Source organism: Scomber scombrus, chromosome 4 (genome assembly GCF_963691925.1).
Source record: "Scomber scombrus chromosome 4, fScoSco1.1, whole genome shotgun sequence".
In the NCBI taxonomy this organism is placed as follows: domain Eukaryota; kingdom Metazoa; phylum Chordata; class Actinopteri; order Scombriformes; family Scombridae; genus Scomber; species Scomber scombrus.
Window position 1 is genome coordinate 8,866,822 of NC_084973.1, and position 27,804 is coordinate 8,894,625.

The 27,804-nt window shown below is 41.9% G+C and overlaps 1 protein-coding gene across 4 annotated transcripts; it reads right to left on the reverse strand.

Moving 5' to 3' along the window:
- Positions 1 to 783: 783 nt before the first annotated feature.
- ep400 (E1A binding protein p400) lies at positions 784 to 27,804 on the reverse strand. 4 transcript variants are annotated; one of them, XM_062417327.1, is made up of 52 exons: positions 27,668 to 27,804; positions 24,613 to 25,970; positions 24,393 to 24,500; positions 24,181 to 24,265; positions 21,737 to 22,125; positions 21,316 to 21,615; positions 20,641 to 20,826; positions 20,369 to 20,509; positions 20,173 to 20,251; positions 19,962 to 19,999; positions 19,818 to 19,875; positions 19,587 to 19,676; positions 19,317 to 19,430; positions 19,016 to 19,206; positions 18,749 to 18,926; positions 18,500 to 18,636; positions 18,222 to 18,391; positions 17,816 to 17,990; positions 17,545 to 17,681; positions 16,820 to 17,006; positions 16,492 to 16,661; positions 16,170 to 16,357; positions 12,476 to 12,640; positions 12,073 to 12,225; positions 11,867 to 11,937; positions 11,460 to 11,749; positions 10,994 to 11,196; positions 10,637 to 10,806; positions 9,773 to 9,969; positions 9,522 to 9,633; positions 8,701 to 8,994; positions 8,502 to 8,576; positions 8,238 to 8,381; positions 8,104 to 8,148; positions 7,785 to 7,938; positions 7,248 to 7,483; positions 6,956 to 7,129; positions 6,814 to 6,861; positions 6,577 to 6,713; positions 6,254 to 6,310; positions 6,081 to 6,159; positions 5,078 to 5,248; positions 4,939 to 4,984; positions 4,752 to 4,858; positions 4,356 to 4,557; positions 4,137 to 4,276; positions 3,721 to 3,948; positions 3,354 to 3,528; positions 2,784 to 2,920; positions 2,502 to 2,666; positions 2,323 to 2,400; positions 784 to 1,884 (listed from the first exon to the last, which is right to left on the reverse strand). In XM_062417327.1, the coding sequence occupies exons 2-52, from the start codon at positions 25,933 to 25,935 to the stop codon at positions 1,567 to 1,569; spliced, it is 9,015 nt and encodes a 3,004-aa protein (XP_062273311.1). In that variant the 5' UTR covers positions 25,936 to 25,970; positions 27,668 to 27,804; the 3' UTR covers positions 784 to 1,566. The 4 variants fall into 4 exon arrangements, with proteins under 4 accessions (XP_062273311.1, XP_062273310.1, XP_062273308.1 ...); XM_062417326.1 differs by having other exon boundaries at positions 7,248 to 7,480; positions 12,467 to 12,640; XM_062417324.1 differs by having other exon boundaries at positions 12,467 to 12,640.

Genomic DNA, 27,804 nt, shown 5'->3' on the forward strand with positions numbered 1-27,804 from the left:
GGACCGGCTACTAGTGCTAGTGGAGAGAAGAATCGCAGGGTGTGTGTTACGGAGCAGATGGATAATTTCAATGAGCTGGAAAATCCAGAGTAACAGTGGGCCTTCTCCAGAGAGTGCAGGGTGATATTGGTACAACAGTGCCCCCATGTGGACAGACACGACTCTACAAGCATGTAACATTCTTGAAAATGAAATAATTTTCTACAGATTTTCTTTTTCCTGATTTAGAGTGAGTTTGTGATGGTTTAAAGACACATTTTAATGTTTTATGTGTCAGGGTTAATCCACATCTCTTTTGCCCTTGGGTTTGAGTCACTCAGCTGACATATCTGCCGGTGTCAGCAGCCAGCAAAGCCAAGCAGACAGTGCCGAGAGGAGCTTTCTGGTCTCCAATGCCATAGTCTGTCTTAAAAGGCATGATGCTGTAAATGTAACCAGAATTCTAACTGAAGATCTGCTGCAACCTTTGACAGTCATATCTGTTTCAGCAGGCGTTTTTTATCCAGCTGAAACCAGATTGTAACCATTTTTTTCATTAATGTCTGATTTAAAAAAAAAAAAAAACACATAGGTTTTTCAAACACCAGTGGATACACTTTCTAGTCTTGTTGCAACCAATAAAGTCCCAGCTCAGTGTTGAGTTGCAAAGCACTAAGCAGCAAATAAAAAATTATTAGGGGACTATTTGATGCAACAACAAAATCAAAGAGCGCATTTTTAAGAATTCACACGACTTCCAAGTACTTACAAGGGATTTAATGAAAAAAATGAAAGGAAAAAAGATGAATTTGTGTATAAAAACAAAACACTTTATTACAATTAGGCTGAAAAAACCCAATGAAAACACGACTACTTTACAAGTACAAATGTTTTTCATTGTATTTACAGTTTTTTTTCTTTGACATCAATAAAAAAAGACAATTTATGAGAAAACACAAAATACTAAAGTACATGTTTACAGTGTATTTGCTGCAATAAAAAACAAATGACTAAAGGAACGTGCATTATTCTCCATTCAGTATCTATAGACAACAAGGGAATTAGACATAAAAGGGACTATTTATCAATACACTTATTCTAATGACAGCTCATTCCCCAACTCAGAATTACAAACAAGTCTCTGCCTCGCATATCAGTCGAGTCATTTTGTAATCATCACTTTGTAGGCGTGATTCATGTCTCTCTGAACGGGTGACGGATGGTCAGCAGTTGATGGGGAATTTTTTTTTAAATTTTTTTTTTAAGTTGTGGTAATTTTCAAGGAACATTCCTCATTTCAACAAATGAATAAAGAATATAAGTAACAATGTTGTTTCCTTTCAGTAAAGCAGGATCACGGGCAGACGTTGACCCGTCTGCTGAAACAGCGCTGAACTGGACGTGTGTTACATTGACGTTAAGATTAGAGATGGTTGGGATGAGGTAAAGGTTTGGTGTGTTTGAGGACGTGCCGGGTCTTCTGTCTCTGCCGTTAGCTGCAGTGACTTCAGAAGAACACTTCAGTACAACGTCAGTGCTGTCATATCTGTACTGCAGGAAAACTGGGTACATTCTGTATCATGTCTCCTAGCTGCCGCCTCCGCTGGGCTTGGCGGGAGTTTTGGCTCTAATGCTACCCTGTCGAGCTTGGCCCTTGGTGGGCTGCTGGGCTTGAGCGGGCTGCTGCGCTGGGGAATCTGCAGTGGAGGGCGCTGCGGTCTGTTGGGCGGGGCTGTGGGGAGGAGGTGTCTGGATCTGGGGTGAGGCAGCTGCAGTCACCACCTGCTGCTGGAGGATCTTCTGCTGGACTACCTGGGCTGTTGCTGTGCCGGCGGAAATCATCTGCACCTGAGCAGGAGCGGACGTGGCCTGGGTCAGGGACACAGTCTGAGGCTGAGCCTGGATCTGAAGGGAAACATTTACATCCTGTTTTAAAGTTTATTTGTGATGCAATCCACTGCATTTAAAACCTTTATGGTGGCTCTACAAAGAGATAACAATGAATTAAATAACTAAAAATTAGTTAGCCATAGATTTTGCCTTGAAAAAGACATTCAAATTTGCATTATAAAAAGATAAAGCTTAAACATGTCACATAAAGACACAACTATTAAAATGATGATTTGTAGTCCACATTCCCCAGGCAGGTAGTTCCACAGATAAAGAGCCCAAAGTGAGGTTTAATCTTAAACCTGGAGTATAAACCATCTGTCTGAGGATGTAAAGCTTTTAAGGACGTGATGAGTCTGTCATATAGCTCAAGGACAGACTTTCACCACACGTTAAAGTCATTAGCCACCCAGAAGTTACCCTCAGGAGCAAAACTCAGCCTCAAACACTTACCTGCTGAGGAGAAGACACGATTTGTTGAATATTGGCCACAGTGGACTGCTGCTGCACTATTTGTGGAAGCTTAGCCACCTGATAAGAGAGGTAAACAGGAAAATCTCATATCAACACACAAAGCCATTATTTATCAGCTAATATTTGTTTTAGGATAGTGATTGCCAGTGATGATGTACCTGGATTTGTTGAGCTCCAGTGGTTTTCTGAGGCTGGGCGATAGATGTAGTAAAGAACTGGGTCTTGATCCCTGGTTGAAGCTGGGTGGTGGCAGCGTAGGTCACCTTTTGCTGTGACTGCTGGGTCAGCTGGGCTGCCTGCACTGTTACCTGCTGAGTGCCAATCTGAGGGAAATACAAAAATACAGTTAATGCAGTTACTTCAATCACTTCATCTATTTACTGGATTACCACTTCTACTGTACTTCACACAGAGAGAGCAGTTTTTGTTGGTCTGTTTACCTTCTGCTGTACAGTGGCCTGTCCTTGTGTCTGCCCTGCCTTCTGCTGGGCTGCAGCTGCTGCTTGCTGCTGCTTCTTCATCTGAAGCAGCTGCTGGACCTGCATCGGGGGGATGGACTGTGTCAGCACAGGACCACCTGACAGAGAGGAGAAAGAATTTCATACACAACATTTAGAACGTATCAGAAGTGTGTGATGATAGCAAAAGCAAGTTATCTTGCAAGAGGATGTCCAACACAGATCATATTGCTGCCTGTTATGATTTATAACACATCCTTATATGCACTGGTTCACATGTCACTAAATTAACTTCTATTTGTGTCACAATTCAATCAATGCAAGGACAGGATAAACAGGATAAATAGAGCAAGGACAGGCATATAAATATCATATAACATCTGATCCATAACATAGTTCATGCTTCATTTGTAAATACGATTTGGGACATTTTAAATGTTGTAGAGCATTACTAAGTTTGATAGTCGACACATTTACGGGAATGATTTGTCGCAGACTGCATGGACACAAATCAATTAAAATAGAAAAACCCAACCAGAATTTTAAACACACCTGTTTTCTGGGCCTGGCCAATAGCCACACTAATCCCAGCGACTGTGACTGGCAGTGTGGTGACGCCAGCAGATGAGACCACAGCAGGCACAGAGACTACAGGAGGCTTGGTGAGGGTCACTTGGGCCGTCTGTCCTGCCTGAGCCTGAATCTGGCCCTGAGTGGGCACACGAGTCTGTGAAAGGAAACAGGACCAGAATTAATGCTGCACCAAACTACCAATGTGCACAGAGAAAAAAAAGTAGAGAGGATGACTATGTTTTTGCTGGAACACAGAGCAGGCTGGACTGGACTATGACTAAATACTTCTTCTGTGTGTTGTCATTTCTGTCATTTGTATATAAAATGATTAATTTCCCAGTCTTACCAGTCTGGCCACCTGCAAGTTGGCCACTGTGGTACCGGTCAGCACGGCTCCAGGTCTGGGTGCTGCCACAGCTGCTAGCTGGGGATTGGATTGGGCAGCCTGTGCAGGCTGCACCTGGGTAGCCTGCTGGGCCCCTGCAGCCTGTTGACCCTGGGCTGCTGCCACTGCTGCAGCTACCTGCTGCTGCTGCTGAAGCTGCAACTTATGCTTGTGCATCTTCAACAACTCCTGTAAACACATTATTATACACGTTATCCGAACTGTTACACGGTTCCATTGTATTGTTTAATAATAATACTACAGCCATCGCTTCAATCATGGTAAAACTCTCAGTTACATCCTCCAGCAGACATTTCTCAAGTGTTCCATACTGTTGTGTTTTATGTAGCTATTGTGTAAAGTTGCTGGTGGTGTACCTGGGGTTTGCCTACAGCTTTGATCTGTGGGGAGGCAGCCTGCTGTTGCTGCTGCTGTTGTTGCTGCAGCTGTTGTTGCCGGAGCATCTGCAGGTGGGCCGGGGTGAGGGGTTTTCCTTGTGGCAACTGCATACCTGCGGCTGGGTTGAGAACAGCAGATTGTCAGACATGTTGAAACATTAACAAGGACATGAAAGATGTTAGTGTTCAGTTCATTACCTTGTGTGACTTGAGTGACAAGTGGGCGGGTCTGTGACTGCACCGGGCTCAGAGTGGTAGAAACTACTGCAGGTGTTGTCACTGGGGTAACTGCTCGAACACCCTGTCCTGTAGCTATGGCAACCACTTCTGCAGGGGTAGCAGCAGCTGTAACTGCCCTTTGTTGTGCGTGGACCACCTGAGCTCCAGCGGCACCAGCAGGCTGGATAAAAAACAACAATAACAGCAACAAAATAAGCAAAAGCTCAAAACTTCCAATGATCATTCTCTCTACAGGGTGTAGTGGTTTGTGCATGCTGCTTAATGTCAATTCAAAGGCGATTTGCGTCATGAATTCCTTAGTTAGAAGGTGGCTGAGTGAAGCCAGGGCAGCAGAGCTAAATGAACATGACTCACAGACAGGGTGCCTGGTATGACTGGAGATGCCAGGCGTTTGTTGGCCTGGAAGGGACTTGGAGGAACTCCAGCTACTGTGTTCACAATCACATTCCCCCCTACAGTTGCTGGAAGAAACAAAGAGAAAGGAATCAAGCACTGGAACACCAACAGCTCTGTAATGTAAACCAAATGTGTGTCAACCTACCAGCCTGGATGGTTGTGCCCACAGTGGCATTTTTTATGGCTCCAGCCTGAAAAACATGAAACATATGTGAAGAGATTTTACTGGCTGTTTTTGGATCTGACTATAGAAGCATATTGGTGGATGATGTTTCAATTCTCACCAGAACAGCTGCATTAGGCACAGCTGCAACTCCGGCCACTGTGGCAGTCTGTGGGACCTGAGCCTGAGCCTGGCCAGCAGCAGGAGTCTGGGCCTGGCCGGGTGAAGCCTGGGCCTGGGGAGCCTGCTGCTGCTGCGCCAACTGCTGAGCCTTCTGCTGCTCTGCAAGGGCCTGCAAACACACACACACACAATGGAAAAAAGCAAAGACTACTTAAACATGTCAGTTAAGATGAAAAACAAGCTCTACTTGGATGTGACATAGACAGATAGATATCTGAATAATCCCAAGGAGAAATTAAAATACAATAAAAAACAAAGTAGGTGCTCCTAGTGGAGGAGGTGTGTGTTTGCTATGCAATTGTCTTACTTTTATATGATGAAGACAGAATGACAAAAGCTTTTTTAACTTGAACACTTTAATATGCAGTATGCCTTGACTTTTTTGGTTCAATCTATTCCCATCCTTGATGTCAGTACATAATTAGGCAACTATTTGTGCCATGACTAGTATGCAGGTTGTCAATCTACTGAAAACTAAAAGAACAGCTTTCTTTGATTAGTAACTTTCTCTTAGGCTAAAGCCATGTTAACAGTTAAACCAAATGCAGGGTTTTCCCTACCTATCAAACTCAAAGGCCCACTGAATACATAGGTCTTTGTATTACTGGCTGACGCCTTTGTTGAAAATTCCGACAGGTGATGTTGACAGAATGAAAAAGGCAGAATTCAACTGCGAGGGCACAGATACTTTTGTGTGTCACTTTGTGATTTTTTTCCACTTAAAGCGGAACACTCTAAAGTTGCATCAACATACATGTTCTCCAGCCTTTACCACCTTTGTCTCAAAAAATCCAGGGGAAAAACCCTGAAATGATAGTATCTTTTGGTGAAATAAAGACCTGCATACTCCTGGCATGCCTTAACACATGCTTATATATCCGTGACCTTACATATTGCTATCTACATTTGCAAGAAGTTGTCAACACATTTCTGACAATTACCTTTTTCTCCTTGGCAATCCTCTCAGCACGTTGAGATGCCACCTGAATGGGAGGCAGGGGCTTGTCGTAGCTGATCCCACTGTAGAAATCAAACAGATGTTACACTTCTTTTCTTTATCTCTAGATTTAAAGTGTAGATGTCAATAGTACAAAAATGGCCACAGGAAACACACCTTTCTGCCAAGACAGAGGCATGTTTGGGGTTCTTCTGGAATGGGTTCATGCCAAGCCTGTAAATTACATGAACACAGTTAAAAAAGTCACCACATGTAAACTTGATTTCACTATTTTCTAAAGCTATAAAATAATAGAACAGTTTTCATCAACCAAACAGCACCTTACTCAATATGTCTATTGCTAGTAGCAAGACTGTTCATACATTTAGGATGTGCATTAAATGTCATGAAAAGCACTATTTTCACTGTTTCTGTGCAAGTTAGGTCTAAGTAGGTATCCCCAATGTGTTCATCAGAGTCACATAATCTTCGGTACTCACAGTGGTTTTATTGGTGGGTTCCTCTTGCTGGCAACGATCTTCATTAGTTCAAAGCGGCTGTTGTAGAGCTGAATGTGAGTGGCATTGTCATCCTGTGTGTAGATCTGGCATGTCCTCAGAGGACGGCTGTTCTTAGACTGTTTACACACGACACAAATAAACAAAGAACAAAAGTGAGGCCAGGAATTCAACGGCAAACAGAAACATTTTTCCAATACAAATAACATTGTTTAGTACCTTGTATATGCTCTTGGTTTTCTTCTTGGGGTTTGCCTCATACACCAACTGAAAATGGTTAGAGACAAAGTTTAGACAAACTAGTACAAAGGTACTTGCCATTTTCACAGTTTTATAGGGAGCTATGTCGACTCTGTATTACCTTGCCCTCTTCTCTGGGAATAATGACATTCTCATAACGGTTACGACACTGTTTGGGCGAGCGGTATATGCGGCTGCAGGAGTTCACCACATCGCTCACCAGATCCCAGTTAGGAGTGTGGGCAGGAGACACGATTGTCAGGTTCAGAGGCAGCTCCAGCAGCTGCTTTACAGCCTGTCAGAAAAATAGCAATGATATTTGGATCCTGAGTATACATGACATATGACAAAGGGACATAAAATTCCAAATCTACAATATTCGTTTCCAAGGAAGGGGTTAGAAGAGCCAGTACCTGAAGCAGAGCCCAGTCCTCACTAATAAGCCACTCTGGGTTGTCCTGGCCGGCCTCCATGGCAGGTTTAACCAGCGAGGGCAGGGGCTTGGCAAAGGGTGCCTGCTGCTTGAGGGAGAAATTCTTTTTCTGGTCCTTTCCCTCGCGGCGAACTTTCAGCATGCTGGCCTTTTCGAAAAGGGAGCGTGGAGGAATGACCGTTTCCCCGTGGCCCTTCTTCTTCTTCCTGGCTGCTGCTGGACAAACACACACTTTGGTAAGGAAAGAGACAACAAACAAACCTGCAGTGACATTTTAGGATGTGTCTATTCAACAAATCATCTCCACACTTGATACATTTATATACCTATATTTTAGAACTTGAAGACACATTTATTCCTGTGTTTAAAAACAACAATTCCTTCTCTGCAAGCGGCAACTTTATAAAGCAAAAGCAAATACTCTCAATAAGTCAATGTATGTTTTACTACATATGTAATCATATTCAGTGTAGGACTGACACAGGAGTTAGTGAAAGTCTTAATGACAAATCCTGACCTGAGGGATCCATCTTGAGTCTCTTTTGCTCCTTGCGGATGTAGATGGGAGGCAGCTTGGACTCTGGCATGGGTGTGGTGTCATACATTAGACACATTACAGAGTCAATGTAGATGTCATTGTCATCCTGTGGTGGTGTGGGTGGAGTCCAAATCTGTGTTGGGAAAACCACAAAAAAACATCACTGCAGTACAATACAGACTTAAATGTTGTACATGGTGATTTGGTTTCTGTGACATGCAGAAGACTCTGTTCTCCTGGTTAACAGCTATTGGAAGATTTGTTTGTTTTTTTCTTAGTGATTTTGTTTCTCTCTTACCGGCATGATTTCTGTATGGCCGTCCTCTGCATCAAATACATACTCCTGTTGAAACAGAGGAAAGGTTCATGTCTGACAAGAGCGATCCACACACCCTTTCTTATTTGATGAGAGAGATCACAATGACCACCAACCATGTTATAAGCATCCTCTCTGGTGTAGGTGAAGAGATCTTCGTTTCCCTCCATGACCTGTCGCTCCTCTGCCTCCTCTTTCAGCTTCTGCAGCTGCTGCAGCTGCTGCAGCTCCCAGCCTCTCTTGGAGCACTCCAATCTCTCCTAAAGAAAATAAACACAAAACATATATCTGAATAATTTAGTAAACTGAAATGCTAACTTAGTAGAGCTGATACATTAGTTGATTAATGGATTGATTTTGAAATGTATAGTTTACGTTACCTTGATAACACTTTCTTCGTCACTGATGTGAAGGTACTCCAGGTAATGCAGGGCATACCTTTCAATCGGTGTGAGCTGTTTGAGGGAGAGGTAAATGGTAATATAAACTCAGCACACTGAATTTTGTTTGACTCTATTTCTTGAACTTGTTCTTTTCCATTTCCAGCTTCCAAACAGTACACAAAAACAGTGCACGTACCTGTTCCATGACTGCATTCAGCTCCTCTATCTGAGCAGGGTCTTCTTTATCCTGGCTCTGTGACTCCTGTTCGTCCTTTACTGACTCGTTGCCTGTTGACTCCACCTCCCCTGACTGCTGCTCATCCACCTCTGGCAGACTGTCCAGGTTTATGCTGTGGAGGGCCTGGATGTAGGGTCTGGCAACTCTGGGAGAGATGGCCTCAGAGGCTGATGGCTCCTGGTGAAGAACCACAAACTCCTCCACCTTCTCCCCTGAGCCTGCCTCCACCTCAAACAGATCCTGGATTGTCCGCTAGAACCACACAATGTTAGAGTCAGTTATTTTATGTCCCAAGTTGTTAAAGTTACAGTAATAGGGGGGCGCAGGTGATTTCCTGTCTCTCTACTGCTAATAAAGGTGTCTATGCCAGAAAAAATCTTATTTAATTTCTTTCTTTTTTTTTTTTTTACAAAGTTGGAGTAATAGATCTTAGTTATGTACACAGATGACTTCCTACAATACAAAGAGTACAATAAAACATGCACACACATGTTGCCCTAGGTCACTTATGCTCATTTCCTGGAGACTTACCCATTACCCTAACTTTAGCTTAACCTTAACCACTGACCCAAAAATCACCTTTTCCCCCAAGTGGGGACATGGCTTTTGTCCCAAATTGGACAAGCCGCCCCCAATCAAGTGATCTTATGTCAAAAATGTCTATCGGTAGCCTATGACAAACACACAGAAGGCTTTCATAGTAGAATAAATGTAGCTTTAAGTAGGAAGTAAAAATAAGCGGTCAACTTCAGGACAAAACTACAGCGAGCTCATCTTACTTGTGTGAGGAAAGCCAGAGTGTAGTCAGTGCCTTGGGCAGCCACCTCTCTGATTAGGTCCTTAGTGCCGTTCTTCAGCAGCTTCTCTTCAATGGAGTTACCACTCTCCAACCTGGGCAACAAAAAATAACTTCAGCTAGAACCACAGTCATTGATTTATCAGGAGGTAAAAGTTATATATTTTACAATGGTGTGTTGAGGAAGACAAAAATACAGAACTATCACAGATATCCCTGTATTAATAGTATCACCTGTAAATGTGTATATCCTTGGAGCGTCCGATTTTGTCACACCACTCCTGAGTGCGGGCGTCCATGCTGGGATTTAGGTCTGTGTCATAGAAGATGATGGTGTCTGCATCAAAGACAGTTCCAACTGTCGCGCAGCAGTGGTTGGTCAGGATGCTGCAGAACACCTGCCTGTTCCTGTTGAACCTTTTCATGTTGTCCTGCAGGGAGGACACACCAAGCACATCAACACACTTAGTAAAGGCTGAGGATGAAGCTATTCGAAAAAGTTTGTCTTTAAAAATGTTGCTAGTTTTTCTTTGCTTATCTCAGTGATTTGTAACACTGCCTTGTACCTGAAACACCTTCTTAATGCTGTAATCCAAACTTTTTTTTTTTTCAAGAGTTTGATCTTTATTATCTATTTTTGATGCGATTTCTGTGACCAATTAGTTGTCTGCATCTTTTCTTTCTTGTGTTTTTTTTAAACAGCACCATAATGTGTAACTAAGTCAGAGACAAGAGGGACAGACAGGTTAGAAAAATCAGGACAGGAGCATTGAAAATTTCAGTTTGTTAGGTGAAGCGGAGAGGAAACATTTCACACTTTGAAAAAGCATGCAACAGCAAAAATGAACAGAATTAAACATATGATGAGCACAGATGTCTGCATCTCTTTAGGCCCTGGAAGGAACAGAATCCAGCAGGGAGGGAAAAAAAGAGCAAGATAGTTTGTCCCCTTTATGAGCCAGGATTCTGCACTGATATTGTGAGGTCCCGGTGTTAGATGGGGAGCCATGCAAAGGTATGGCAGTATATGAATGTAAAAAGAAGCTTGCAAGTACAAGTACTGCTGATCAGAGCCACCTTAAATGGTTGTGATTTTACCTGTCGTTCATCAGGAGTGAGGCTTTCATCCACCCGCACGTAAGTGAGCTGCCTGTAATCTAGGAAGGCCTCCAGGATGTCTAACATCTTCACCATCTGAGTAAAGATGAGGACACGGCGGCTCTCTGACCTAAGCTTCTGCAACAGGATAGCAAGAGCTTCCAGTTTACCTTTTGAAAAGAAAAATACACAAAATAAAGTTTACTCATGGCATGTTATGATTTCTGGTATTCAGTTTACACCAGTTGCATAAACATCAGTGACAGTCTTTATCAGTGGACAGTTATTTATGTTGTAGTTATTAATAACCAGTTTTAATTCATTAACTGTGCAGACAGAAAATAGTGCCAGGCTAACCTGAGTCCATCTGCATTAGCTGCATGTCAGGAAAATGGAAGAGACGTCTGGACACTAAGTGGTGGATGTCAGTGCTGTGGGGAGTGGAGGCCTCCTGAAGCCGACGCTGAAGAGACTTCTGTGCGAGGCTGTAGGGAACGGGGGGATTGGCTGCATACAGCTGAGAAGGCGGGGCTACAGCTGCAGGCACCACACATACCAGCCTAGGAGGTGACAATGGCAGATTTTCTGTGACTTGAAAAACTGATCGCTAAACAAAGCTTCATCAGATAGTCATTATATGAATTAAGAAATAAAACAAAAGGAATTTTGGAATTGTGATTCTTTACTAGGTTGTTAAGCATTTTTACAAAATTGTAGTAGAGGGAGCGCTTATTTCAATTACTGCAACAAAAAAAAAATCAGTGTAACCCAACGAGTGTGACCATGAACAATGTGGCAGTTTATTAATACTGAGCTGAAGTACCTCTTGATCAGGCTGCTGGCAGCCTCGAGCCGATCCTCAACAGAGAGCAGAGTGGACTGAAGAGTAGACGTGGTTGCAACACATGTTCTCTGGGCCCTGAGGCAGCTCTCTCTACCCACCCACCTCCAGCCTCCAGCAGTCAGGGCAGAGTGACCAGGCTCTGTGCTCACAGTGCATGCCTGCAGCAGGTCTGACCCATACAACACTCTGCGGCTACAACGTCGCTCATTTGCTTGAAAGAGGCGGCTCAAACGCTGCTTCATCTGCTGAGTCTTTTCTTCTGAAGACTCCTGAATGTAACAGTGAAGACAGTACACACAAACATGATCGTTCATTGTTAGCTTTATTACAAAATGCAGTTTGAATTCTGTAGAATGCTTGATTTAGCTTGAAAGCAATGTACCGACCTGTGAACCAGCTTGAGCTGCAGTAGTGTGCTTGGTGGCGGCTGCTGTGGCATTTGTTGTCACACCCGGTGCTTAAAAACAAATGTATAACGTTAATAGAAAGACACAATCAATCAATTTGAAACAGCAGTGCTAATACTAATGCAAACTTTACACCAATTACACAGGAGAAGAGGTTTAATATAAATTGGTAATGAATAAGTCACCTTGTTGGGCTGTTGACAGAGCAGGATGAGGTGTGCCAGGTGTAGCTGAGGCGTTGGAGGCAGGAACAGCTTGTGGCATTGTTTGCATTACCATGGATCCCTGGGGCCTGATGATCTGCTGCCCTGGAGCTGACACAATCTGCAGGATGTTGCCTAAAACCGTAATATATAAACAACAATTAATGGAGATGCCTTCTAAAAAGCTGACATAGACTAGAATTACATTTTTGATCCAATTTGCCATTATAATAAAGAAATTAAAGACACTTTAACACGTTAAATAAGTGTAGACATTTACCACACTTGATGATTATCACAAGGCAGGTTAATTTCATCGAGATAACATGAGTGATGAAAGAATGAAAAGATAGAGTGACAATGGGATGTACATTACCGAGTGTACCTTGGAGCTGCAAGGGCTGTCCTGTGGTGAGCTGGCGGAGCTGGCTGGGCGACAAAGTGAACTTGTTGCCCTGAAATTGCAGAGTGACAGGAGTTTCTGGCTGGGAGATACGATTCTGACTACCCGCTATGTTGGCCAGCTGAGCAATCTTCACCACATCTCCACCTTCAATGAAAAGGAAGAAAAAACATTTTATTAAAGATGGCATTTAAATGTCAGTTGAAAAATATACTCTGCATCAGTTAGTTAAAGGGTGAAAAAGAGACAAGACATGCAGATCCGGGGTGGGTTAATCAGTGGAACGAGCCCAGTCGCCCGCCACAACAAAACCATAGCAGCTCCTATTTTTACAAACCCTGAAGGGGAAAGAAGATTGCTTTAAGAGCAGTCCTCAGGTGACACAGAGAGCCTGAAACATACACAAACATCAAGCACTGCACTTGACTGCCTTTTCAAGGCAACACACATGGGTCACATGGAAATAAGCTTAGAGACTGGTGTCAAAATGAAATCTGACAAAAAAAAAGTCTTTGAACACCCTTTGTTTATTATTTGTTTATGGTTGTTGTTTTTTTTTTTTACATATTATGTGATTAACATTTAAGCCATTTCTGATCACAGCAATATACTCCTGATTTACAAGAGTAAGACATTTCTGAACTGAAAGTAGTTTGGAAATGACATGAAACTTGACTAACCTTTATAAGACTTACAATAAATGTTTTAGAGCTTCAACTATTTTGATAACACTATTAAAATAAACTACTTTGATTAATTGTTTGAGTCATTAAAAATAAAGTCCAATTCCAGCTTCCTAAATGTGAATATTTTCACTGTTGTGACTTCTATGACAGTAAACTGAATATCTTAACTTCAATATCGTTGTGTTCTGACATTTTCAGACCAAAGGACTAAATCGATGAATTGACAAAATAATTGGCAGATTCATCAATAACAAAAAAAAGAAGTTTGTTTCACCCCTAAAATGTTTCAATTTGGCTTTTATGTTTCTTTACCTGAGCAAGTTCAGTCAGGTGCATAAGAAAGGCTTAAAAGCTGATCATATATATGTTCAAAATACATAAACTGAACATTGGCTTTAAGATAAATTTATGTCATCCAATATAGGTGCCTACTACTCGGGGTGTTCAAACACCTCCGACTGGCAGTGTACTGTACCTCTCAGTACCAATTTTGTGACTCAGTAACCAAGGTATCAGAAAGTACCTTATGGTATTAACATTTTTAAAATGCTTGTTTGAACATTTAGGAATGTCTCAATTTGTAGTGTAATGCACACATAGTAATACTTATTGATTAAATTTACAGGGCCCAACAACAAACAGAGAAAAAGGATTTGATTATTTGTGTGTACAAATGAGTAACAACAACAATAAAACATGCTGGGTAGTGCAGTGAAAGTACATTAAGTAAGATCTTTCAGGCTGAGGAAAATCCATTAAATTATTCAATAAAGTATATAAAAACTGTCAATTGGCAAGTACAAAATATTGATCACGTTTATATACAACTGATTTATGCACACAAATTATTTGAAATTTTAACCAATACCTGCTGGGGTAAAATAGTCTGTCAAATGTGTTTACTTTAAGAATCACACTCAAAATGTTTCAGTAATCTTAGTTCCAACACACAGAGTTGGAAAATTAAAAAAACAAAAAACTCATAAGATAATTTCCAAAAAAATGTTTATCCTTTTAAACTAATCAAATACTGTGTGTTGTTACTGAAAAGGTTTCTCTGTTCACATTTGAGGCAGAAAGGGCTGGCAACATTTGAGACCATTTTCTCATGCTTTGTAGTGATGCTCAACATCAACCATAACATTATCAAACAAAAAACGTAACAACCAAAGCTTTGGCATGTCTTCCTGCAGCTGGGCTGATGCAAGAGACAAAAGAATATTAGTAAACTGGGAGAAAAAAAAGATTAAAAAAGAAGGGGTAGAACACAATAATTAAGTGTAGTGACGTGTGGTGTAACAACTGGGTTGTTCATAGTGTACATGCAGGTTTTGAGAAAGAAGCTGGGAATATAGAGGCTGTGGAGATGCTGCTGATATGGCTATAGATCTGATTTGAAGGAGCAAATTTTGGGACCATGAGTTGCACAAACAACCATGAGTTGTTGTAATTACTGATTTATGACATCAATGCTTTAAGTAACAAAGACCAAAACTGCTGTACCACCAGTGCTGCTACCATTGCACTTTAAAGTTTATGTACAAAGCCATTTGTTTTAGGAGTAAAGACTAAACACATATCAGCAGTGCCCCAAATAAAGGCCTCAGTGTAGAGCAGCCCGTACTGTTGTGGCAGAGGTGGAGGGGAAATGCTGAGAGGGAGGGGAGGGAAGGGAAGGGAAGGGGAGGGAAGGGGACGGGAGGGGAGGGGAGGGGAGGGGAGGGGAGGCCACTTACTAGGCAACCGTGCCTGGGCCTGGGATGTAAGAACCAGCCTCTGGGACAGTAAGCTGGGCTGGATGGTGTGGCTGGGGGCTAGAGCTGGCCTGGGGACATGTGATATGCCAGGCTGGCTAATAGGAGCTATAGGTCCCACAACTGTGCCAGCTAAGGTCTGGCCCAAGGCCACAGGGGCAGCCCCCAACACATGTTGCCCAAGGCCACTGCTCCCAGAGGAGGCTACAGTAGAGGCGGCAGTGTTGCTGCTGTTGCTGACAGAAGAGGTAGTCTGCGCTCTCTGAGTAGCTGTTCCAACTGCTGTGAAGTACAAGGCAATGGGGTATGGGACTACATGTTAGGGGTAACCCAATATTTAGTCAAATCATCAGTACGATCAAAAAGTCTAGGTTCACTCAGCAGTGGTGGGCCAACACAATGAGCAGAATTAGGGTCGTTACTGACTAATCCGTGATAGATTCATCACTGCTAACAATTTGATAAATGACAAATAAAGAAAAGTTGGTGTTACAGTAATTGTGCATCTCTGGAGTATCAATTCCATCTGTGTGGGTGTATTTAGTGGCGGACAAACTTCACCCACACTGCAGCACCTTTTACATGCAACTCTTGTTCAAATTTGACTGTTGTTTGTGTCAGCATATCCTCATTTGCAATATTAGCACTTATCTTTTAAATAATCAGCATTTACAGTGGAACAGAGCTGGTAGTCCCTAAATGATGTAGTACTCAACATAGACTATAGACTGCCAATAAAAGCATAAAATACGTTAAATCTTATCCTACTGGCTGTGCTGCCATTAGGGGAACACAGTATGGCCAGCCCACCAGTGCTGTATGGAAGAATTAATCTAAACAAACAGAAACCTCTGTGACCAGTGAAATTTGCCAGTGAAGGTGCATCAAAGCTATCTATAAAGGACCTTTAAAATTTACAGGACTGTGCATAAATATGTACATACTGTTTTTAAAATACACTGCAAACAATAATAACAAATTATAACCATACGGGCAAAGCCTGAATTAATATTCATGAAACAATACAATCAGATTAATTTAAATCCAAAACAGTCACACAATCATGCAGCACAACAACACTGTACAATGCACACACCACAAGCTTGTATAAAATCTTTAGGTAATAGTACCAATAAAACAGCTACAGACATTATCTGGAATCCATTAGCCTCTGTGGAAACAAAATGTCCTGTCCTTTACTGAGCACTGTCCCTGGTGTCCCTGGTATGGACTTACCGTGAGAGGTGGCTGTAGTAGTTGCAGTGGTGACGGGGGACTTGCCCCTGCTCTGGGATGACTGGCTGGTGGTGGAAACAGTGGTGCTCGTGGCAGGAGAGCTTGTTGGAGGACGCGGGCCTGCTGCACTTGGGATGGCACTGAGGCGACCTTCTGGCTTTGTCCCATATTGCACTGGTTGGAACAATCTTATCAGAAAAAAATAATGTATTATGTTGTGTCAATGCCTGAATAGCCATATTACAATTTATCAAGTTTAGACTTTAGAGTAGTTGGAAAACGGAACAAAAGGAAACAACATCATTGCAATTTTATTGCTGACCTCATGGGTTTTATCGGGCATGGTTTGGGTCGTGGCTGTGGATCTGGACCAGTGTAGATCTCCTCTATGAGCTGCTGTGTGACCTTTAGTTTGGGTACTGCCTCTTCAGTCTGATACCGAGTTAGTCTATTCTCATTATTGATTAGATCAAATATGGACATGTTTGCGATCTAGAAAGATAAACAGATGAAAGACAACAAAAGAGTGGATCAATACCTACTGATAATGATTCAGTTTTTACAAATGATTTTTAAAAAACAGTGGATTATGCAGCAAATTAACATATCACATGATATAAAGTAAACAAAAAAAATTAAGAACATTGTACCTTGCTTGGCTCATTCTGCAGAGCTCCCAGCACCAGTGATGGGATGTTGTATTGCAGAGGAGAGGAGAAGTAGGAGCTGCTCGTCTCTCTGGGTGACACCAGATCAGGGTGGTTACACACTCGCTGTAACTGCATCAAGACCTGAAGCACGCTGACAAAATGACCCGTCTTCAGTGCCTCCTGGGCTCTGGGGGCACACATCAAAACAGAAGACATGATTTTTTTTAATATATAATTAAGGTTACTGTCAACACATGGTAACATGTTCACACTATTCTTGAATAATTTTTAGTAGAGAAACCTACATATTTTATTCACAAAAAGGGCTAGTAAATCACAAACTTTAATTGAAGGCAATTTGTATTTGTGGTGATTTATTTAGTTGAATAGGTAATGCAAATCTGTATTTCTTATAGTTATGTAGTCTGAGCAGGATAAAAAACTTATTCACAAACTTCAAACAGAAACCTAATGTGTTCATGCTTTTGGTATGTTATTTCTAGCTTTCATTTCAGAGAAAATTTAATGGGTAATTAATTGAGGGGGAAAAAAATTGTGGTCAGGATATGTCAAAGATGAATGCGTTTGAAGTTAAAAAGCGTCGGGGGTTCATTGTATTTGCTGTCTAGTTATAAGTTTGTAAATTTTCTATTTTATGACTGATAATGTATGAATCCTATTTGTGGTATGTTTTAAGAGTCCTGTCTGTGTGGAGAAAATCTCACCCTGGTTGAGTAAGGATATCCTCATAAAGGCTCTTCTGTCTGCTGGAGAGGCGGCACTTTAGGATGTGCTCATATTTCTTGGGCAGTTGTTTCTCCACATCCCTTTTGGAGCGCCTCAGAATGAAAGGCTGGATCATCTACGGTAAAGATTAAGAGGGTTTCATATATAATGCACATTGATGGCTTCTAGGTTAGGCGAATGAATCATCTTTTGATTTTTTTAATGTAGCACAACTGAATCAGTAGAAACATTTGCAGGGGCTACACCCACCCTGTGCAGCCGGATGACCAGTTTGTGGCAGTAGTCCTGGTTCTGGTCTGTGCCTGCCTTAACAGGGAAGTCAGAGTAGGGCCTGGTGATTCCTGGCATAAGGAAGTGGATCATGGTCCACAGCTCTTTTAGGGTGTTCTGTAGAGGAGTGTTGATGAGGAGGATCCTCTGCTCACTGGAAGATGCACAAAATACCTCAGTTACTGAGTCAACAGAGCCTTCTTATAAACATCTAGCAGAATATGAATTGCTTTCATAGACGAGGACAAAAATCACTGACATGGAAATGATCTCAACAGTGAAATAACTGGACCAAAACTACTGGTGTATATGAACATGCCTTTGAACATATCAGACCCAAAAGCCACATGGCGTGAAAAACCATAAAATGTACAACCCAGCTCACCTTTTAAGAGCAAAGACTGTTTCCCAGTGTTTTTCAGTCATGTTTTTGATGAGCTGCACTTCGTCTAGGACCAGGTGCCTCCACCTTCGCCTCAGGAAATGGCTCTGGTCCTTCATCAACAGCTTGTAGGATGTCACACAGACATGGAAGCTGTTGGCTTCTCCCCACCACTGCAGATCAGTGATCAAATAATATCAGATAGACAGCTTTTTTAGGCATTCTCTATGGAGCTGTGTTATAAATATCTGTGTGTGTTTTTTTAATACAACAAAACTTACCATTCTCTGAGATCTGCGCTCCTTTTTATTGCCCAGGTACAGGAGGATCTTGAGGCCAGGACACCAGCGCTTGAACTCCACTTCCCAATTTAACAACTTGCAGGTCCTGACCACAATAAGGTGAGGTCCCCAGATGCCTGTAGAAAAAAACAGGTGATGTCTTAATTATATTCAGTTTAACAGACTGGATTAACAAACATATAGAATATTTAACAACTATGTTATTACTATGTTCAAACACAGACATACCCTCTTGGCCAGCTAAATGGGCCATGTAAGCCACAGTCTGTACGGTCTTGCCAAGGCCCGTCTCATCGGCTAGGATACCATTGAGGTGCTTCTTGTGTAGATTAACCAACCAGTCCACACCAATTTGCTGATATTCTCGCAGTGAGCCATGCAGTAGAAAGGGAGCTGGGCTGCGGGTCTAATAAAATAAAAGATCAGTTAAATTACTACTAATAATAGGCATCTTGTTCTTGTATGTGTCTGTTTGAGAATTTGTGTGCATCTTACTGAAGAAGTGGTCCTGAAGCTGCCCTTGGGCAGGATGAGCTCTGTGGCAGCAGCCACCTCAGCGATGTCTCTGGCAGGGTTCCCATCAGAGTCACTGGTAGAAGCCTTGTCAGCAGCACGGTACTGGTCCACACTGAGCAGGGAGTCAATCAGCACTGCCTCAGGTGGACTGCTCACAGGACAGTCCATCCCTGGAAAATAGGGTATCAACTATTTTAGAGGCACATTATTCATAGCAATCAACTGACAAAACAGGTATAAGGATGATCATGACTATTTCACTTTTAAATCAAAAATGCACCTTCAGTCTCTTCCATGTCATTCTCATCACTATGAGGACTAGGCTGAGGCCACTCAAAGGTGTCAATGTAGGCGCCAGCATATTGCTTCATCAAAGCATCCAGAGGCATCTCAGCTAAGAGTCAAACAATACACAATCAGTTTAATTAGAAATGCAGACATAAGTGGTGCCAAACATTTTTTTAAAGGGTGTATTAATTTGCAATTTGTTTAGAAAATAAACACATTTATTTCACATATACACAGACAGAGAAGTAAAGTGAGTAATTACCATTTTTGGCAAGGTCAACCAACTCTGCTTTGTGGTCTGCTACCCCTTCCATGGCCTCCTGTTCCTCTATGGTGCTTTCTTCATCTAGGACTAAAATATATTAGCAGTCAAAACATGAACAGTTTTCAGTTTTGCAGGGTCAAGGCATCTACACTACACCAACTGCTGTAAAGCCTATTTAAATATTTATTACTTTTTTTCCTAAATGAACTTTCAAAGTTTAACACATACCATCATTATCAACCAAAGATGAACTTGATTTCCTTTTCCTAGATGAAGTAGCCACTTCCTAAAAATAAATTAGAAATACATATAAGCAACAAGCAATATGTTCTTTTGTTTTTTCATACATTACTGTTTTAGTGCAGCACCAACCTCTTTGTCAGCTTTCTCTCCTGTTGACTGGCCAGGTACTGTAACAGATATAACTTTAGTTCAATTCACTTAACATGCAAAATAAATATCAAAAGTTATGAAGCATAGACAGACTGGCATGATTTAGATTTAAACTGAGCCCAATGAATGGCAGTTAAATTAAAGTTAAATCTTCTGATATAGAACAAATCTGATATGAAATGGGACGTACCTTTGGCTGAGGCTTTTTGTAAGCTGAGGGCTTTGAGCCTCTTTTCATAAATTTCAAAATGAAGTTTAATTTCCACAACCTGACAAAAAAAATCATTCAGATTGGTAAATACAGTTATTATTATTGTTTTTATTATTATTTTATTTTTATTTATTTTTTCAAATGACTAGATTCCATTCTTGAAAAAAAAACATACCTGTTCAATGTTGGACCAAAAGAATTCGACCTCTCGGGCAATTGTGCTGGCAATGTGACGAAGATGAATTTCCCTTTCTTTCTTTGACCTCTCTTCACTTTTCTTTTGCTCTTGATGGTAACGGGCACATGTTCGCACAAGCTGTAGTGAAGACACACAAGACAGTTTGGTTTTCAAAAAAAGAGTAATTTCTGTGGTGACTCCTCCTTTCTATTGTGCGAATGTGTCATTTCACATTAATCTCTCTCTGAATTCTTCTACCCTTGTTGTACCTTCTTGGCAGCGGCCTCTTTCCACCTCCTCTCCTGGGCAAAGTCAGCTGCCATCCACTGCATCTCCTCCAGCAGGTAGTCCCAGTGAGACTTTGGACGTGAGGCTTCCACAAGCTTGGGGAGCCTACTGGCTGACCACTGACCCTCCTTTCTCAGCTCAGAGATGCGTTGATGCACTTGACTCTCCTGGGGATTAGACACAGATTGTGACATCAGAATAGAAATCAAGTAAAGTTAATTTTATTTGTATAGACCAATATTACAATTTTGCTTCAAGGGGCTTAAATAAAAAACAATACTATCCATGACCTGTTAATCCTTGTTTTAATTGCTCCAAAAAAAAAAGATATGTTGAGACACAAAATTAAAGCCTTATTCAATGAGCACATTCTGTTGCAAGACAATGAACAAAACATAAAGAACAAAGATTACAGTTTTGGGAAGTTCTAAAAAACCATATGTCCTCATACTAAAATGTGGTCAATTATTTTCATTCATCAAAATCATAAAAATGCAGAAGTGCTCTAATCAGTTACATCTGCAGCCACTAGTGAAGATTCAAAGGTAACACTGTATTTAAGACATTTAAAGGGATTAAAACTATTCAATGCTAGATCTTTTCATTTTTTTTATCTAAATAAACATTTGCAAAGTGGATTTGCTTCATGAACTCACCAGTTTGGCTTGCTCAACTTGCTTATCTTGAGAACCCTCCTGCGAGGACTGCATGGTGGCACTTTGACCAAACCCACCAATTTTGACTGCAGAGACACCATTGGTTCCAGTCAGTTTGGACTGAGTGCTTGGGTTGATGTTGGAGCCAAGAGGGCGGAGAGGACTTGTCATGTGGGGGGTTGGAACAGAGTTGTGAACAGAGAGGGGAGCAGGAGACATGGAGGTCAAAGATACCGAGTTGGTCATGAGCCTCTGGGCTGGCTGGTTTGACTCTGCCCCCGGACGAGCAAGGGCCACCGTCTGCAGAGAAGGAAACAAATCTTAATATAACATTTTCAAGTATAACCATTTAAGCATAAATATAGCATAAGTATTTAAGTATAAATGTTAACTATATTTATGTGGTTTCAGGTACACTAACCGCTTGTCCTGACTGTAGAACGGCCTGGGATTGTTGCTGCTGGGGTTGCAACTGGAGATGAAGACCTGGCTGCATCTGCTGCTGGAGTTGGGCCTGGAGCTGTGTGTGGGGATTTACTGTAGCCAGGACAGGACCACCTGTCTGCACCTTCATCTGGAGTTGACCCCCTGACTGGGCTGTACTCTCCACCAACTGAGCCTGCTGAGAGAGTGCCATGGGCAGCCCTGCCATGGGGAGAGCACCTTGGGGCAATCTGCCAGGCAGTTGGGGAGGAGGGGTGTGCAGGCTGGCTGCATTCTGGACTGGAGGTCCTTTGGATGGGTCGTATTGTTGCTGGTTCTGCTTCTGTCCTGCAATCTGGACCGCTTGGGGAGTAGGCGGCATCCCGCCTGTACACATAGTAACCAAATTATAGGACAAACAAAGGGGCGGTATAAAAAGCAACACAAGGAAAGAGGGTAAAAATCAGATTGTCAATATTGTCATGTAAAGTGAAATGTTCTATAAATGTTTTTTGTGCTCTTGCTAGAATTTTAAGATTTTAAAATTGACATTAGGTGTTTGGTAGCTTTCCCTTAATATATATATTTGAGAGAACCCTTGAAACGAGTTTCATGTTTTGAAGCTTATTAGTAGGTAATTAAAGAATACTTTTAAATTGTAAATGATGAGTTTCAGCTATTAGAGCTCCTCAGCCTTAATGAACTAAATGTACTTTATGAATCAACAGTAGTGTAGCCGACTACGTCCTGATGATCAGAGCGGAAACTTATGAAACTCATACGGCAAAATGATTACAGAAGAAATGAAATCAATGTGGTAATCTACATGTCTCTCAAATAAAATACTACTTTGATTAATGCAAAACCAAAACATTGCATTTCAAATGTTGAGAGAATGTGGTTAAAACATCAAAAATTATACATGCAATAAGAGAGGTTTTAGAGAGTAAAAATAGAAATGTTTCAAAGGAAAATGAAAAAAGAAGAGCTTCTGAAAATAGAGACAGGGAAAAGAAAGGGTAAATAAAAAAATACAGAGCAGACACACACAAAAACACCATATGTTTGGCATGCATGAAGCGATGTAATTTTAGCGATAATCAAGGCATCTGAATGCCTCACATAGCAACAAAGCACAGAGGTGAGAGCAAAAGGACACACATGGGGTCTTGCAGACAGCAGGCCTGAGCAGAGCTGTGCACACTAAAGCAGCGCCTGCCTTACCTCCCTGAACGTCACACCACCTTGCCTAGACGCCATCAACACCTGGCCCTGACACACCCACAATCGCAAAAACCTGTGCCGTGAACACAACTCCTCCACATGATTCCCCTCCTACTTAGACTGAGGGAAAGAAGCCAAGTCAGAACAAAATGCCATGAAATAACATGGAAGGAAATCAACTAAATGTGAACATGGGATAAATAAAGACACTCTTGAAGATGTGACATATGAATGTAAGATTGATGGTTTCTGAATCCCTGTTGATGATGCAAGGACGAACAACCGGAGAGGGAAAGACTTTAAGGAATGACAATGTGAAACCAAAAGGAAGCATGACATGTGGATTCATAAAATGGGAAAACAAGCAAAACCCACTGGAAAGTGAATTTATTCCCACAGGGTTCCCACTTTCTGTGATCCACCTCCACATTGGATGAAAATCCATCAGCACAGGAAGGTCTGTCCAAATAAAGACGACTAACAGGAACAAACTTCAGAAAAGAAGAGATGGATAACGACGGGTGACCAATAGTTAAAACAAAAAAGGAAAATCATAAGACATGGCATCTTCCCATTGAGTGGCTACTCTTCTTCAGACTTGAATTGTCTTCTTCCCCATTTTTCCTGACAGAGAGAGCTGGTGCAGGTAGAGCTAAGCCTGAACTTCCTGTGGACTGCTGGACATTCCAGCAGATGGATGAAGATCTGTTTGTTGATGCTGCTTGGAGTTTGTTTGTAGGAGATGAATGTTGTGATTCAGTTTTTAAAATCTCCTTAGTATGAGGAAGGGGACACGTCCAGCAGCATCGAACAGAACACAGAACGACCTGGTAGTAGCACTCCTACCTTGCGCAGTTGGCATAAGCTGCTGGAGTGGAACGCCAGGTGATCCTAAAGGACCTACACCAGGATGCTGGAAAATCAGCCCATGGCGACCAACGTCAATCCGGCACCTCTTAGCCTGATCTGGGATTTAAAACACACAATACCCTCATAACGCAAAAAAAAGTACTCGGCATAGAGCAATGACCTTCTGCAGACCTTGCAGGTCACCTCTCCTTCCTCGGGTTAAGACTTCAACACAGAGCGCAAGTAGGGGATGCCAAATATCTAAAAGCAGAAGCAATTAGAGGGAGAAAAGAAAACAAACAGAAAACAAAGCAAACGGGGAGGAAACAAAGCAACAAAAGAGACAGGTTTTTACGATCCTTGCCCTACCTGCTTGCACCATAGCCTGTTGCCTCTTAAAGGCATCCATGTCTCCGGGATTTGCAATGCTGCCAGCAGCAGCCCCTTGGTGTCCCTGCAAAAACAACCTCTTGAGGAATTAGGAAGACATTTCCTCTTTACAAAGATTCTCAATAGAATTTAGTAAATAACTATGAGCGAGCAATCAATTGTAATTAGTAAACTAGTGTTGCCTCTATTACCTGAAACTGCTGCTGGGTAGAAAAAGCTGCAGAAACATTGGGAGGAAGCTGTGTTGCTATGGCAACTGGTGTCACAGCTTGACCATCCTTTCCAGTGACAACCTTTACCTGAAAGAATCACAGATTTGAAAGAAGCACAATATTCATTGAATGAAGTGAATGTACAATTCTCTAATTTCAAAATGCCTACATGAACTCACAGAGCCAGCCAATGTAATACCTCATCATTAATGACCTCAGACTGTTCTTCTTCTTCCTCTTCATCTTCAATGTCCAAGTCATTCTGTCTCAAGTAAGTGTACAAAGGAACGCAGGGTTTCTTCTTGAAGGCTAGATAGTCCATCATGTTCCCTTGCAGGTGCTGGAGAAAGAACAGCTCTATCAGATATTCTTTGAACACCTCCTTCAGGCTCTCCATCTTCTTGGTATGGTGCTCCAAGCACTGTTTCCTTAGCAGAGCTATCTCTGGAGTAGAAGGAGCAATTTCCTCTAACTTCTTGGGAGCCTGTTTTTTCATAGCTCCTACTGCCATGCTGGTGGGTGCATGAGGATTATTTGAGGTCCCTTGTGATGAACTGGTGAGAGATGGACTAGACGGTGGAATGGAGGAGGGTATACTAAAGGATGCTGTGGCTGTGGTTCCTACTCCAGTAACCACACCCTGTGCCGTCTTTTCAAATATCATAGGGCGTGCAAGCTGTCCTTGAATGATACTGCTGATCTGTGGAGGTAGGTTGGAAGTGGTGATGTGACCGGGGCTGCCCAGAGTGGGGAGAGCAGTCCCGGTGGCCACAGGACTTTGAGGTCCGAGGTGGTGAATGGTGCCTCCAGTCTGTGAGTGAGGCTGAGAGAGCCGCCGTTCCCTCACAGAGCCTGGTGCCCCTGGAGAGGCCAGCTGTACCTGGCCAGGTGTTGCGGGGGCAATCTGGGCCAGGCCTGTCCCATCCTGGTAAACAAAATGGCCACTTCCTGATGGACTGCTTAAACTGATTTGCCGCACTAACATTCCAGCTTCAACAAATCGTGTTGGACTCTGGCCACAGACACCCAATGCTGTCCCAGGGGCTCCTGGTCTTGTGACACCTTGCAGAGGGACCGGACTGTGCTGTGTGGGACTTTGGGGCTGCATGGGTTGGGGCACAGGTGAGGTGACTTGGATGTAGGAAGATGGAGCATGCTCAAACCTCCACTGAGGTGTAGTATGCTGGAAGCCGGGGGATGCTGGGTTCTGTATAGGGACTGGGGTTAGGGTGATCTGCTGGTTGCCAGTCACCATCTGTCCCACATTTTGTAAAGTGATGTTCATATTTTGGCCAGTGACTGGGCTGCGACTCATGATTATCTGATAATTGGGTGACTGGGGGGCTGAAGGGCTGGCGGCAGAAGTAAATGTGGTCACAGGTGATTGAGGGTGATTAACTGTAGCTTGCTGCTGTGTAACTGCCATAGTGGGCTGCTGCTGCTCCTCAGCTTCAGACCCACTGACAGACTTGGATCTCTGGAGTTGTCGTTGCATATTCTGTGATCCACTTCCATGGTGCATTGCGTGACACTGTTACTATGTCTAAACACAATAATCTGTGAAAAAGGCAGAGCACAACAATTGAATTAAAAAAAGCATTTTAACTGAGTATAAGTCAAAAGTGATCACAAAGTTCTGTGTGGCAAATCATAAAAGTAATGCAACACTATGATCCCCACTGCACCTACATATTTAAGTCTAAAATACAAAATGCGCAATACATTCCATGTATTACTGTGTATTTTAACAATCTGTATTTACTGTACATAACCACCTACTATATTTATATAAAGTAACATGCCACTTTTTTATCATTCAATATTCATCTCAGCTCAGAGATCTCTCTTCACTTCTTTGCACTATTTGTTTCCTGTTTACAGTTCACAGAAATGGGTTCACCTGTTTAGAGACCCTCATTGTATATCTTTCAGAAGATGTGTTGTGTGTGCATACACAGAGAGCCACTTAACCAGAATCAAATTCCTTGTATGCATAAACATACTTAAAGATGATGTATACACAAGTAACATATAGTTACATACAATGATACATCCAACCCGACGATGCTTTGAAACATCTTAATATATTGTAGTTTCATTGAAATATCAATATGATAGTTATACAACTTGAGATTAAACTCAATGAGTAATTGTCCTTAATGTGCTTCATATTATTTTGCAAAAAATGTGATAATGTACCGTGTTATATATGTCAACTTACTAGATAACCCTAAAACAGACTCATGTTTGTTTACCTTGTCAACAATCAATTACTTGATTAGCTATATGTTGTGCTGTATATCAATGTCTTTCACATAAAACTGCATACATAACAGAATTTCCTCCATATCGCACAATCCTAATGTTACCTTGACAATACCCACACAGACAACACACAGGTTCAAATGCATTTACAGGTAATCCAGAAATATACAGGGGAGCTGCTGGACAGGTGCACCTTACTCTTGACAGCAGGCACGTCACGCATATTAAAATGCCTTTACTAGAAGTGTGTGTTAATAAGGACCGTTATCTTTACGCCAAGAATATACACCTTGCTGTTCTATATAAATTGAGACTTCATTAATACATCTCACACGTATAGCTACAACTCATTTGTGTCTAATCTATAGTGTAAGCCACCTATATTAGAGATAAAGATCGTTCTGTGATGGAAATAATGGAGTTGGAGGTGTGCTGTGAATCAGTGAAAGCCAACCTGCATTTTAAACAAAGGTGATATACTAATACTGGTGGTAGAGGTTACTGTTAGCGGTATGTTATGTACATATAAGAATACATTACAGCGTTGATACATTCATGTCATGTTATAGACTGTATTAGCACAGTATTAATGACATCATATTTACAACCAAAATGGTCTTAATTTCAGAGACCAGTTTACATTTTCATTGTTACGGCGTTAAATTAAGCTCCCACTTCCAGTATCTCTCCGGGGCGTAACGTCAGCTAACGCTAACTAGCTAGAAGCATTACAAAGAGGCATTAACACTTTTTGTCGGTGTAATTAGGTATGTGCTAAGAGCTACGCGATAACATACTGAAAGTACATTATAAACATGAAACTGTAATATATGCAACGATGCTGTCTGTGCCATTTCAACAATTACAACGACCCTTGCTACGAGATGCGTGCTAGCGGAGTGGAGATGATGTTAGCTTGTTATTGCTAGCAGGCCAGCTCCCAACGAATAAATAATGTTATATTTAATCACCTCACCGGTGTTACTTACAGGGAATGGGGACTTCTGTAGTTGTTTCATAAATCCTAAGTCATATTTACAATGAGACGGATGCTGTAACAAATGTTATTCGGCGAAAAAATAAAATATCGATATTGCTACCGGCTATTCAATGTTTTGGAGCTAAT